This window comes from Ursus americanus, chromosome 33, assembly GCF_024610735.1.
Source record: "Ursus americanus isolate L20-20 chromosome 33, mUrsAme1.1.p, whole genome shotgun sequence".
NCBI lineage: Eukaryota > Metazoa > Chordata > Mammalia > Carnivora > Ursidae > Ursus > Ursus americanus.
Genome location: NC_142159.1, coordinates 6,216,454 through 6,227,850, shown reverse-complemented (window position 1 = coordinate 6,227,850; position 11,397 = coordinate 6,216,454). Strand labels below are relative to the sequence as shown.

Sequence of the window (11,397 nt, the reverse complement as noted above, 5' to 3'; positions counted from 1 at the left end):
CAGGACTTCCCTAAGTGCACTGCACTTTGCAGCTTACCAATAAATCATGAGATGGGTGTTATTATCCCCATTTTCCATGTGGAAAAACCAAGGCCCAGAGAGGTTAAGGCATTTCTCTAAAGTCATACAGAGCCTGGGTTCAAGCCCAGGTTTGTGGAATTCAGGAGACCATGACACTGTTTCATGAGCTCCCTTTTGCTCCCAAGGCTACCACTAACGCCTCCTCCAGGCAGACTGCCAGTCTTCCCTGACTAGTAAGTTGTGATGTGAGTGCTGGCTTTAAAACTTAGTTCTAATCCAAGCTTTGCCGCTTAGCAGCATGGGACATGAAACTGTGCGCATGTCTCATCTTCTCTCTGAGCCTCATTTTCTATCTCTGTGAAGTGGGCGTAATGTTACGTAGCCAGTAGGGTTGCTTTGTGGATTAGCCATGTTAATATACGTACACCGCCTGGGACTGAAAAGATGGGCCTTTTTCAAAATGAATGGAACTGACCACTGACATTCTGTAACTTTAATTTAATACAAATTCATCATAACTCACAAAATGGGCAACATTTAAAATAAAAATACTGCTGGGGGTGGCCCAGATTCTGGTAAATGTAGGGGTGGGGTGAGACTGAGGATTCCTCCTGCCCAAGAGAGACACCAATGGGCAGCAGTTGTGAGGGGAACCCCCCAAGTTCAGCTAGTCTGGCTCCTTTGAGATGAGTGTGGTCAGGGACCCCACGAGCTCCGAATCTAGGCTCCGGACGAGAAAGCAAAGCTGAGGCTTGGAGAAATTTCGGCCACTCCTGCAGATCCACGTCCTGGGGCTGTCACCCCTGGGCAGGGCCAGAGCCAGGGAGCAGGACAGCTGGAGGCTCTGCGGCTTCAAAGCCAAGACCTGGAGGTGAACCCCTGTGGATGGGCTTGTTCAGCACCTGCTCTCACCTCCTTCCGGGCCTTTTTCGTGTGGCTGGGGCTGGAAAGAAGAATCCATTTCCCAGACACCCTTGCAGCCAAAGTTCTGGGCCGGGTTTGTGTTTCCCCAGCAGTGCCCCTCATCCAGATTGGGATTTGGGAATTAAATTGAGTGGAGAGAGGCAGGCCTCAGGACATCCATTCACTGGCACGGCCAGCAGTGGAGGGAGCACAGCTCTGCGGTCCGCGGCTTCCTGATGCAGTGGCTTACTGCAGGCGGGAGCAGCGTTTCTGATCAGGACAGGCATGATGAATCTGGCGGCTGGGAGTTATTCCTGGAAATTCAGTAGAGTCTGTTCCTCCAGTCCTTCCAATGATTCTGCAAAGCCAGCAGGGATGTGATAATAAATCCCGCTTAATTAGACTAGCTAAAGCGGCTCTTGTTAGCTGCAACCGGATCTGAATGGAGACAGACGCCAAGCCTGATGCGAGGTCCCAGCCAACAGCCTGTCCCAGTGCTCAGGCCCTGATGGAGATGCCACTCCCCACAGCCTCCCTGCACCCTAGCCTCGTCACAGAGACCTGGTTGGACCCTTACCCAGGCTTCTGGGGACCTCCATCACCCAGCGATCCTTGTCCTGCAGCTGTCTGTAGGCTACTGGTCTCTGCCACGGACTCAGGGAGGGCCATCACCCTGCTTTTTGACCCGTGGGCTGGAAGGTGGTGGCACAGTGGCTAACATGCGGCCTCACTGACTGGTGCCTCCCACAGGCCACAGCATCATCTCCACCTGCAGCTCAGTGGGAACAACAGGAACCCTAAAGCTCTTGGTCTGGAGGTAGGAGAGGTGGTTCTCGGACAACCCTAGAACCCGCTACTGCCTGTGTCCACTGTGGGCCAGGGTCAAGGGTAACATGGCCCATGGCTTAGTGATGGCAAGTCTTAGACGTGGGAGCACAAGAGGGGGTTCCTGTGTATCTTTTGGGCTGCCTACTGCTGGCAACACTCTGCCACATCCTGAGATCAGGGCGTGTGGGCAGGAGGGAGACTAGGGAGGTGGTCCCCCTGCCCGGGAGAGGATGGGGATGAGGGCTGGGCAGGGGCTGCCCGGAGGAGAAGCCATGTCCCATCCTTGGACCACAGCTGCCTCCCCATCAAGGTCAGAACTACAGGACATCAATGCTGATGGCGTCTAGGAATCATGGAGCACAACCTCCATTTCACAGACAGGGAAACGGAGGCAGAAGGGTGAACTAGCGGTCTGAGACCTCACGGTGGCCACGCCGCACCGGAGTCCAGGCCTCTTGTCCCCTGGGCGGCGCTCTTGCGGGTGCCGCGGCGCGGGCGGTGTCTGGGGGCTCCCTCTGCTGCCCTAGATGCGTACGGTATTGATTCTCAGGGGCTGCACGTTCTTGCCGTTGGCGTGGCTCTGCCCGGGGCTGAAGTAGGAGCAGAGCTTGCCCGGGAACTTCTCGCGGAAGGTGTAGAGCCAGGACATGTCGTCGGCGTTGTAGAAGATGAGCAGGCCTTGATCGTAGTCCAGGAACACGCCCACCTTGTCAAGCTTGTCGCGGACGTTGAGCCGGGTCCAGGGCTCGGTGCAGGCGCTGTACTGGTTGCCGTCGTGCATGACGATGCAATAGAAGCCGCGGCTGGGCTGGATCTGGATGCTGCCCTTGCGGCTGGCCGCCTCATGGGCCAGCCCGATCACCCACTGGGTCTTCTCCGCCACCACCACCTCCCAGTAGTGGACGCCGCTGCTGAAAGCCTCGGAGCCCAGCACCGACACCTCCACGTCGAAGCGCTTCGGCGAGTCCTGCAGCGGCTGCGGGTGCAGGTTGCCATAGGCCACGATGGTGCAGTCGTCCGACAGGATCAGGCGCTGGTGTGCAGTGCCTGGGTCCAGGGTCAGGGCAGCAGGCACTGCTCGGGACGGAGGAGGGAGAGGAGGTGAGTGGAGAGAAGGCTGTGGACCCGCTCTGCCGTCCTCCCTGAGGGCCGGGCTCTGGTGGTCCCCAGGAGGTTGTGTGATGCTGGACGCTAGCCTGCCCTCTCTGGCCCTCAGCTCCCTCCTCTGTAAAACGGAAAGGTGATGGCCAAGGTCCTTCCAGATTTAAACCAGCTGCAGAGGGGCAGGAGCTGTGACTGCCTGGGGCAAGGAACACAGTGGGTACCCCACAAAAGTTTGTCTGGTAAACCATAATGAAATTCAGAATTAGGGAACTGCAGAGCTGGGAGAGCTTAGAGATTATCCAGGTGCTGGTAAGCACCCTGGTGGGGATCAGGACATGTGTGGGGGATTTGGGGTTTCTCAATAGGTGGGATCCATGCATCCAAACACCCTGAATGAAATGCACAGGCAGCCCCGCGACACCCTTGCCACCCACAAATTCTTAAGTGTTCAACCAGACATTCATGTGGATTAAAAACTTGTTTACAATAACCTAAAATTACAACTTAACTGCATTTTATGTATAAACAGGATGTAATTTCTTGTACGGTTTTAATATACTGAGCATTTTAGAACACTGCCACCATGGGAACTGAGGGGAGACTGACTTTGCATTGTTTAGAACTTCATTGAAAATTGCTCACTTTGGGGGAGAATACAGCTGTTAAGAAAAATACCACTGACTCATACAATCTACCTGCTTCAGACCGCATTGGAGGCAGAACGGTGTTTGTACCTACGGTGGGAGCACCTGACTGCTTCATTACGTTGTCCAGTGTGGCTGTAGTGCGCACCTAGAGCCCGACGTGTACAATATTTTCTTATAAATCATTTCTGTGTATTTTTCCTTTATATTATCATCAGAGTATGGATTTATAAAATTTCAAGTATATATATAATGAAAAGGTTATATTATCTTTGAGACATTACAAATTATTTGTTAGGAAATGTAGGTGACAGGTCTGAAAAAGCTGTAAACCATTAATTCTGAGCCAACTCTTCCATTCGACAGATGGGGAAAATGAGACCCAGAGAGGAGAGGGGACTCATCTGAGGTCACCCAGCACCCAGCGGCAGAGTGAGGGCTAACCAAGGCCATGTGCATCCGGCCCCAGCCCTCTCCTCCAGCCTCCCTGTCACATGCCGCCCCACCCCACTCAGCCCCAAAGCCTCCACTCAGACCGAACAGCTGACTCCACTGACTCCTCTCTGCTTGTGGTAGTCACCCCTGCACGCGGCTCCGCTCCGGGACCCATCCTCTGGGAAGCCGTCTTAGTTGCCCAGCAGGTGTGCTCACTCTTTCTTCTGAGAGTCCTTAACTCCGTGTCGTCTCCTGATTCTATAAGGGGTACAGTCTCCTGTGCCCACATCTTACACCCATTTGCACCAGGAGGGCAAGGGCCGTGTTCCATCCAGCTGGGCTCTCCTTTGTGTGCCCGGTGCCCAGCACAGAGCCAGGCATGGCAAAGGTCTCCAGAAAGGCTCACCAGATTAAACTGCCCCGTCTGTGTTGCTCTTGGGCACGCAGCACAGGCTGGGTCATCCTGTTCTGGGCTGGCCACACTGGCTTAGCAGGTCTGGCTCTCAGAGTCTCTGTCTACTCTTTCCTCCTTGAGGGAGCTGATGCTCAGCCAGGAGATGGGGGAACCTGGAAGTGGCCCTCCTGAGCCTGGATGACCGTTTGCAGGCCAGAGCAAGACAGAGGCTAAGAAGGGTGAGGAGGAGGAATCCTGCCACCAGTTCCTAGGCGCAAAGGATTTCTTCACGCTGCTCTCTGGCACTTCCCTTATCTGGGGGAGCAGGAGCGTGATTCCACTTGGCTGCAGCATTACCCCCTACTTCTGTTACCCCTGTTGGCTGCATGCATGCACAGGAACAAAGCACCTCAGTGGTGGCAGCTGTCCCCAAAGGGAGCAAAAGCCAGTGTCTGAACTGTGCTCCCGTTCACACATCCACTAACAAAGCTCACCGTTGACTTATCTCAGGTTCTTTCCTCCAGCTCTGTTAGGAGTCAACTGAGTTTTGCGTTTTACATGCTCCCTTCCTGTTCTTAAAACTCAGGGGGCTGAATGGAAACAATTAGCCCTGTGACTAGAGGGGTCAATGGAAACACAGCTCTCTATCCAGGGACGTTGAGGGGGGGGAGCTATGAGAAGGAAGACACTGAATCAGAGTAGAGCGTTCTACCCCGTTGTGGGGGGGGGGTGTCACCGCGCAGCCTGACGGAACCGGAAGCTCCCGCTGCGTGGAATGTGGGAATCCCCACAGTGGCTTCGGGAGGTGAGAGCTGCAGGGAGGTGTAGGAAGTGTGTGTGGAGGGAAGGCTGGGGAAGCAAAAAGAATCCAATTAGAGACAGATGGGCCACTCCTACTGGCTGTGGAATGTGGGTCACACTCAGGCGTCTGAAGCAGAGGGGCAGAGCAGGCACAAAGCCAAGGTGTGGGCAGCCGCCATCCTGAGTGCCACGCGGGAAACTGTGGTGCTCAGGATGACTGAGGAGGTCAGCAAGAGGCAGAAACTGCAGCGCGGGGTAGAAGGACAGGGGTGGAGGGTGGGGGGGACAGGGCTTGGAGGCAGATACTAGCACACGGGGTGGAGGGCTCAGCCCCAGTCTCTTAAGCCTCATGGAGGGCCACGTGGCCACTTCCAGTGCCACCGAGGAGTGGGGAGGGCACTCGAGGAGGCAGCCAAGTGGGCTCTCAGGGGCTCTGAGACTGGGCCCACAGACATGAGGTTGCGGTACAGAGGAAATCCTGACTCCATTGAGAGCCAGCTCCTGGGCGTGGACCCTCCCTGCTTTGAAGCCCAGGGGACTGAGTAAGGTCAGGGCCCGCCACTCATTGGGTGGGCCCGGGGGCGGAGTTTGCTGTTCATTGGGCAGTGCCGGCAGTGGAGGCGGGACCAGGGGTGGGGCCCGGTAATTGGGTGCTGGGCCCAACCTCCCAGAGGCAGGGCTAGGGGCGGGGCCTGATGTTATTAGGCACAGGGTGTGTCCTGCTTCTTAAGAGGTTTTGACACCCCCAAAGGGTAGGCTGGGCTCCACCTCCAGGGTCTCCCATCTCCTCATAAACAGAGGTTCTGTCTTCCCAGGCCTCCATCCCACCCTCCGTGAGGCTTGGGCTGACAGGAGTAACAGCCTTCAGACCAGAGGGAGACCCAAAGGGGGCATGGGTCTTTTCCCCCTCTCAGATGTCAGTCCCTGGGTGGGGACTGGCAATCCTTCCACCCATCCTTTATTCTTGGGAGAGCTGCCAGACCCCAGCGAAACAAACCAGTCCCCTGGGGCTCACTATGTTACAGGTCAGAGCTCTTTTCTAGGTCCGGAGACACCGCTTTATAGAAACAGTGTGTTGAAGCAGCCCGTCTGGTCTCCAGGTATTTTCTCTGTCCATTTAAGCCTGAGACCTCGAGGTCAGAGACATTGAGGGAGGGACATGGACTGTGGAGGCCCCAGGAAATGTCTTCTGGCCATTGTCAACCATACCCCACGTGGCCCAGGCAGCAGAGAAACCCCCTAGTCCAGCACCATCGTTTGGCAGCGGGAGACTGATGCCTCTCTGTTCCCAAGGACAGTGGCTCGACCCTTCAGAAGGCTGACAGGACAGGAGATACTGCCAGCTCTTTCCTCAGGCCCTTACAAAATCTGCTGCCTCAGGCTTCCCACCTACTTAGGCCCTCCGGGGCATCACGCTGGCCTTCGAGAAGCAAGTTCACACTCACTAGCTCCGGGAAAGCTGCAGCAGCCCTAGGAGTGCAAATCACTGTACCATTTGTCAGAAGAGGAAACTGAGTCTCCAAGGACACTTCTCCGAGTTAAGTGGTCTGCTCGAGCTGCCACTTGGGGTGGAAGCAGTTGGAACTTGAGCTAAGGTCTTTTTACACCATGTTCTTTCCTTTATGTGGCCCCAGAAAGCCTGCTCAGCAAGACTGAAGAACCATCTCATGAGTCGTGACCATCATCATAATAAACAGGTTTCACGTACTTAGTAAGTTCCAGGATTATTATCACAAATAGATCATTTATTTCATTCTTATACCTACCCTGGGAGAGCAATCACATCTTCCCCAACCCTGTTTTACAGAGGAGAAAACTGGCTCAGAGACGGCAGTGATTTGGCCTGGGGTGCACTGCTAGGCGGTGAACACCCTGGAAGCCGCAATGATTGGATTCAGGCGAGTGGGGGTGGGGGGGTGGAGGGGTGGGGGGTGGGAGGGAGTGAGCAGCCCAGGGGAGGGAGGTGGTAGAAGCACAGAAGGCAGTGTCTGGTGTCCTCTGAGCAGGGGCCACCTGGTCTGGCTGGGGAGGAAGTCTGAGCTGGGGCGTTGGAACAATCAGGCAGGGCAGTTGGAGGAGGGTTTCCAATGTCAGCTGAAGGGTGGGACAGGAGGTGGGTGGTGGTAGAGACTGGAAGTTCCAAAGCAAGGGGAGTGACAAGTGCTAAATGGAGTTCTCAGGTGACCCCAATAGGAAGCCCGAGCTGGAAGGGGGGCAGGCAGGAAGCTGCTAGAATCCAGGGGCTAGGTCCCTGGGGGCGCCTGCCCCTCCCATCTGGACATAAAGGGCCTTGGTGCTGGCAGAGGAGCCAAAGTGACTTCACAGGCCCTACAGACAAAGGAAGGGGCCTGGCTAAGCAGGTCACTGTTCTCTGAACTCCCCAGGGACCTCTGTCCTTGGCTGGATGTTCAGGGCACACACTACTGTTCCCTCAGCCCCTCTTCCGCAGACAGTTTTCTCTGGGCCAGATTTGCCTCACAGGGGTCATCGGGCAATGTCTGGAGACTTTTGGGTTGTCAAAACTGTGGAGGGGGGCATCTAGAGACCAGGAATGCTGCTGGACATCCCACCACGCGCAGGACAGCTCCCTACAAAGGAATTATCCAGCCTCAAAGGGCAATAGTGCTGACATTGAAAAAACCCTGCCTTGGGGCAACCAGCAAGTTCCCACATCCCTGTGCTCACTTGTGAGGGAGTTGAGAAGGGCCTAGCATCCCGATTTTACAGAGGAGGAAACTGAGGCTCAGAAGAGAAAGTGACTTGCTCAAGTTCCATTCAAAAATATTTACTGAGTACCTACTTTATGGCACTATTCTAGTGGCAGAATTAGCCTAGTTCTCATTCATTTCTTTATTTACTTATCAACAAACATTTACTGTGTAGGCTTCTAGGGATTTGGGTGATGAATTAGACCCAGCCCTAACCTCTCAGAGCTCACAGTCCAGTGAGACAGACAGCTACACAGACACTGACAAAACAGTGAGACCAGGAAAGCCCAGGGCTACCTAAAGAAATCCAGGAGGGCTTCTCAGAGCAGGTGTTTATAAACTAGGACGTGAAGGGGAGTAGGAATTCGTCATCAAAGACTGAGGCTTGTGTAGAGGGTTCTAGGCAAAGGGAGCAGCGTGTGTGAAAGGGGAGGAGGGAGAATATGGCTCATTTAAGACCTGAAGCTGGCTCAGCATGGCTGAGTATGGTGGGGGCAGGGAGGATGCGAGAACGGCAGGGCCCAGGTCTTATAGGGCCTTGACTGTCAGGCTGAGGGGCCTGGAGTGCCTCTCTGCACTGTGACAAAGATGCAGCAGGTGACAGCCGAGACAAAGAGAGCATCCTGAGACCAAGCCCCAAGGGGCTTCCCTGGGTCAGCAGCTGGGGACGTGCTTCTTGCCTCCTTGAGTTATTCTGTTTCACCCACACCCTGCTGGGTCCCAGGGTAGAGGTCCCTCCAAGTCTAGGAGCACACAGAGGCTAGGAATACCCCAAGAGGACAGCCCAGAGTCCCACCCAGTCTGCTGGGAAACAGACCCAAACTACTGCCCCTTTCGGCAATGAGGGCACAGATCCAGATTTAAGAGTGCTAGGCGCCGTCCCTTCGCTTCTGGGAAGATGTGGCCTTCAGTGACCTACGGGGGAGCCCCGTCTCTGTCCAGCATTCACGCCCTCAGTGATGTCTTCAGCCCTCTCCGTCCCTCCCTGGAAGGCCCTATCATGAACATCCTGGGATCATTCACGCTCCTGCCCTCCCCACTGCCTTTGCCTCTGCAGTTCCCCACACTAGGAACAGTCTGGAGGCCCCACCAGGCCCCACCCTTCCCCGAGTGGCAAAAGCCTCAGCCTTCAAACATCATCTGTGGAGGGCTTCTCCTGGCCCCTCCCCTGCCCCATCCAGAGCCTCCTCTTTCCCCCTCGGGGTTTCCACAGCACTGAGTCCCTCATCATAGCTGTCAGGGTCTGACAGGTTTGCCCGTCTGTTTCTCCTGACTCCTGAAAATGCCTTCAGGGACTTTCAAAGTCTACATAGGTTGAAAGAATGAATCCAGGCTCTGCCTGTTGTGTGACTATGGGAAATCAGTGAGCCTCTCTGAGCCTCAGTCTCCCACCCCGTCTTCCTGGGTTGGTGTGAGGCCAGAGGATGCCCGGTTGGCTTAGTAGGTAAGGGCACAGGCTCTGGGCTCTGGAGGTCTGAGTGCAAATCCTGGCTGTAGCACTTCCAGGATGTGATCATGGACAAGTTCCTAACGGTTTTGTGCCTCTTTCCTCAACCGAAAAAATGAGGATAATAATAGTGCCTACCTCTTAGGGAGAACTCCCCTTTATATCCATGTCTCACCTTTAAAGGACATGGTGCCTTTGTAGGTTGGTATGATTTCAGGTGCCGGGGTCTACTCCCTCCACTAGAAACCTGTTCAGACCTCCTCTCTCTGCGAACCTCCCATCACCTCCTCTCACCCATCCTCATCTCAGCCGACAATCTTGCTTCCCACCTCACTGGGAAAGGAGAGGCCAACAGAGGAGAATCCTCTTAAGCTCCCACCACTGCTCATTTATTCTCCCTCCTCTGGGCTACCGAAGATGAGCTGTCTGGGCTCCCAGCAGAGGCAGCAGCAGACCCTCCCTCCTGGCTGTCTCCCCAGCCACTCTCTCTGCCCTTCGCCCTCGGCTCGGCCCTCCTTCCACTGGATCTTTCCCGTCGCCCACAAATAGGCTCTTACTTCTTCCACCTTCATCAGCCTCTGCCACCTTCTCTCTCCATCCCCTAAATCAAACCCGTCTTAGAAATAGAAAGCACTGTCTCCACGCACTCTCTCCACTCGCTCTCCTCCCGTTCACTCTTGGATGGCCTCCTACCCGGCTTACGCCCCTATGGCTCCGCTAAGCTCTCATCACTGAAGACCTCCATGTTGCTGGAGAGCAGTCGGTTCGGGGTTCTCCCACGTGGCTTAGCGGCCTTTGCTGCCATCAGCCACTCTCCCTACTTGCCTTCCAGGACACACCCGGGTTCCCACCCCCCGTACCCCTGGCCCACTTCTCTGGCTGCTCCTTCCTGGTCCCCTTGGCTAGGTCTCCCTCCTGTCCCTACTACCTGGGAGTGCCCCAGGTCTTCCAAGTTAAGAGCCCCCATCTCTCTTCTCTCACTTCCTAGGTGATGTCATCCAGGCTCATTAAATACTGTCCACATGATGACATTGCCAGCCCTGACCCTTGTCCTCTACGGTGCTTGTCATTCCATCTGCCTTCTCAGCACCAGCACTTAGACAGCTCATCCGTATGGCAGACCTCACGTGCTTACAGCTCTGTCCTTCCAGGCACCTCGGCCCGCATCATTGTAGTTTCCTTGTCTTCTTTCTCTCACACCTGAGATCTGACTCATTAGCAGATCCTGTTGGCTCTCCCTTCAAAGTATATCCTAAATCTGATCATTTTTCTACCTCTACTGCCATCACCCAGCTCCACGCCACCATCACTGGCCCGGAGTATCGTGGAAACCTCCTAACCAGGTCCCAGCCCCACCCTTCACCCCCTTCAGTCCGTTCTTAACCTGGGAATGAGACGGAGCCTCGAGGAACTTAAGCGCATGTCACTGCATGTCCCCAAGCCCTCCAATGGCTCCCATCGCACTCAGCATGAAATCTGAAGTTCTCACCTTGGCCTGGGGGTCTGGCCAGTCTGCTACTTCCCCGACCTCCTCACCTCTACTCTCTTCCACTCCAGCCACACCAGCCTCCTCACTGTTCCTTGAATATGCCAGGCTTGCTCCTGCCTCAGGGCCTTTGCACTTGCTATCCCCACTGCCAGGAACACTCTTCCCTCAGAAACCTGCATGGATCACTCTCCTTCTTCTTTCAGGCCTTTACTTCTATGCTTCCTTCCCGGTGAGGTCTTCTAACTGGGCCTTCTACCTAAAATCACTATCCAACCTAACATCCCCTAGCTCCCTTATCTTTTTTCCTTATATAATGAACTATGGATTTTACTTATTTACTTTCATTTTCTCTCCCCCTATGATGTAAGACCCACGAGGGCAGGGACTTTTGCCTCTTTTGCTCACTGCTATGTCTCCAATACCTAGCATAGTATGTGGTGTGATATGTGCTGTATGTGGAGGACGGATGAATGAACTGGGCAAGGCCTCAGTCTCTTCATCTGGAGCATGGACATACTAATGGCCTCATAATGGCTGTATGAGGATTCACTGAGCTAAGTGATTGTGTGGGTGCCCGGCACAAGCCCTGGAACACAGCAGGTGCTCGCAAGAAACTCTCCTCA

The 11,397-nt window shown here is 54.9% G+C and overlaps 1 protein-coding gene across 1 annotated transcript in view; it reads right to left on the bottom strand.

The window, feature by feature from the left end:
- Positions 1 to 501: 501 nt before the first annotated feature.
- Positions 502 to 11,397, bottom strand: part of TRIM62 (tripartite motif containing 62) — a 29,455-nt gene continuing 18,559 nt past the window's right edge. Inside the window, exon 6 of the mRNA XM_045782489.2 lies at positions 502 to 2,826. Coding sequence (XP_045638445.1) covers positions 2,276 to 2,826 — 551 coding nt within the window. The 3' untranslated portion in view covers positions 502 to 2,275. The remainder of the gene's footprint in view (positions 2,827 to 11,397) is intronic.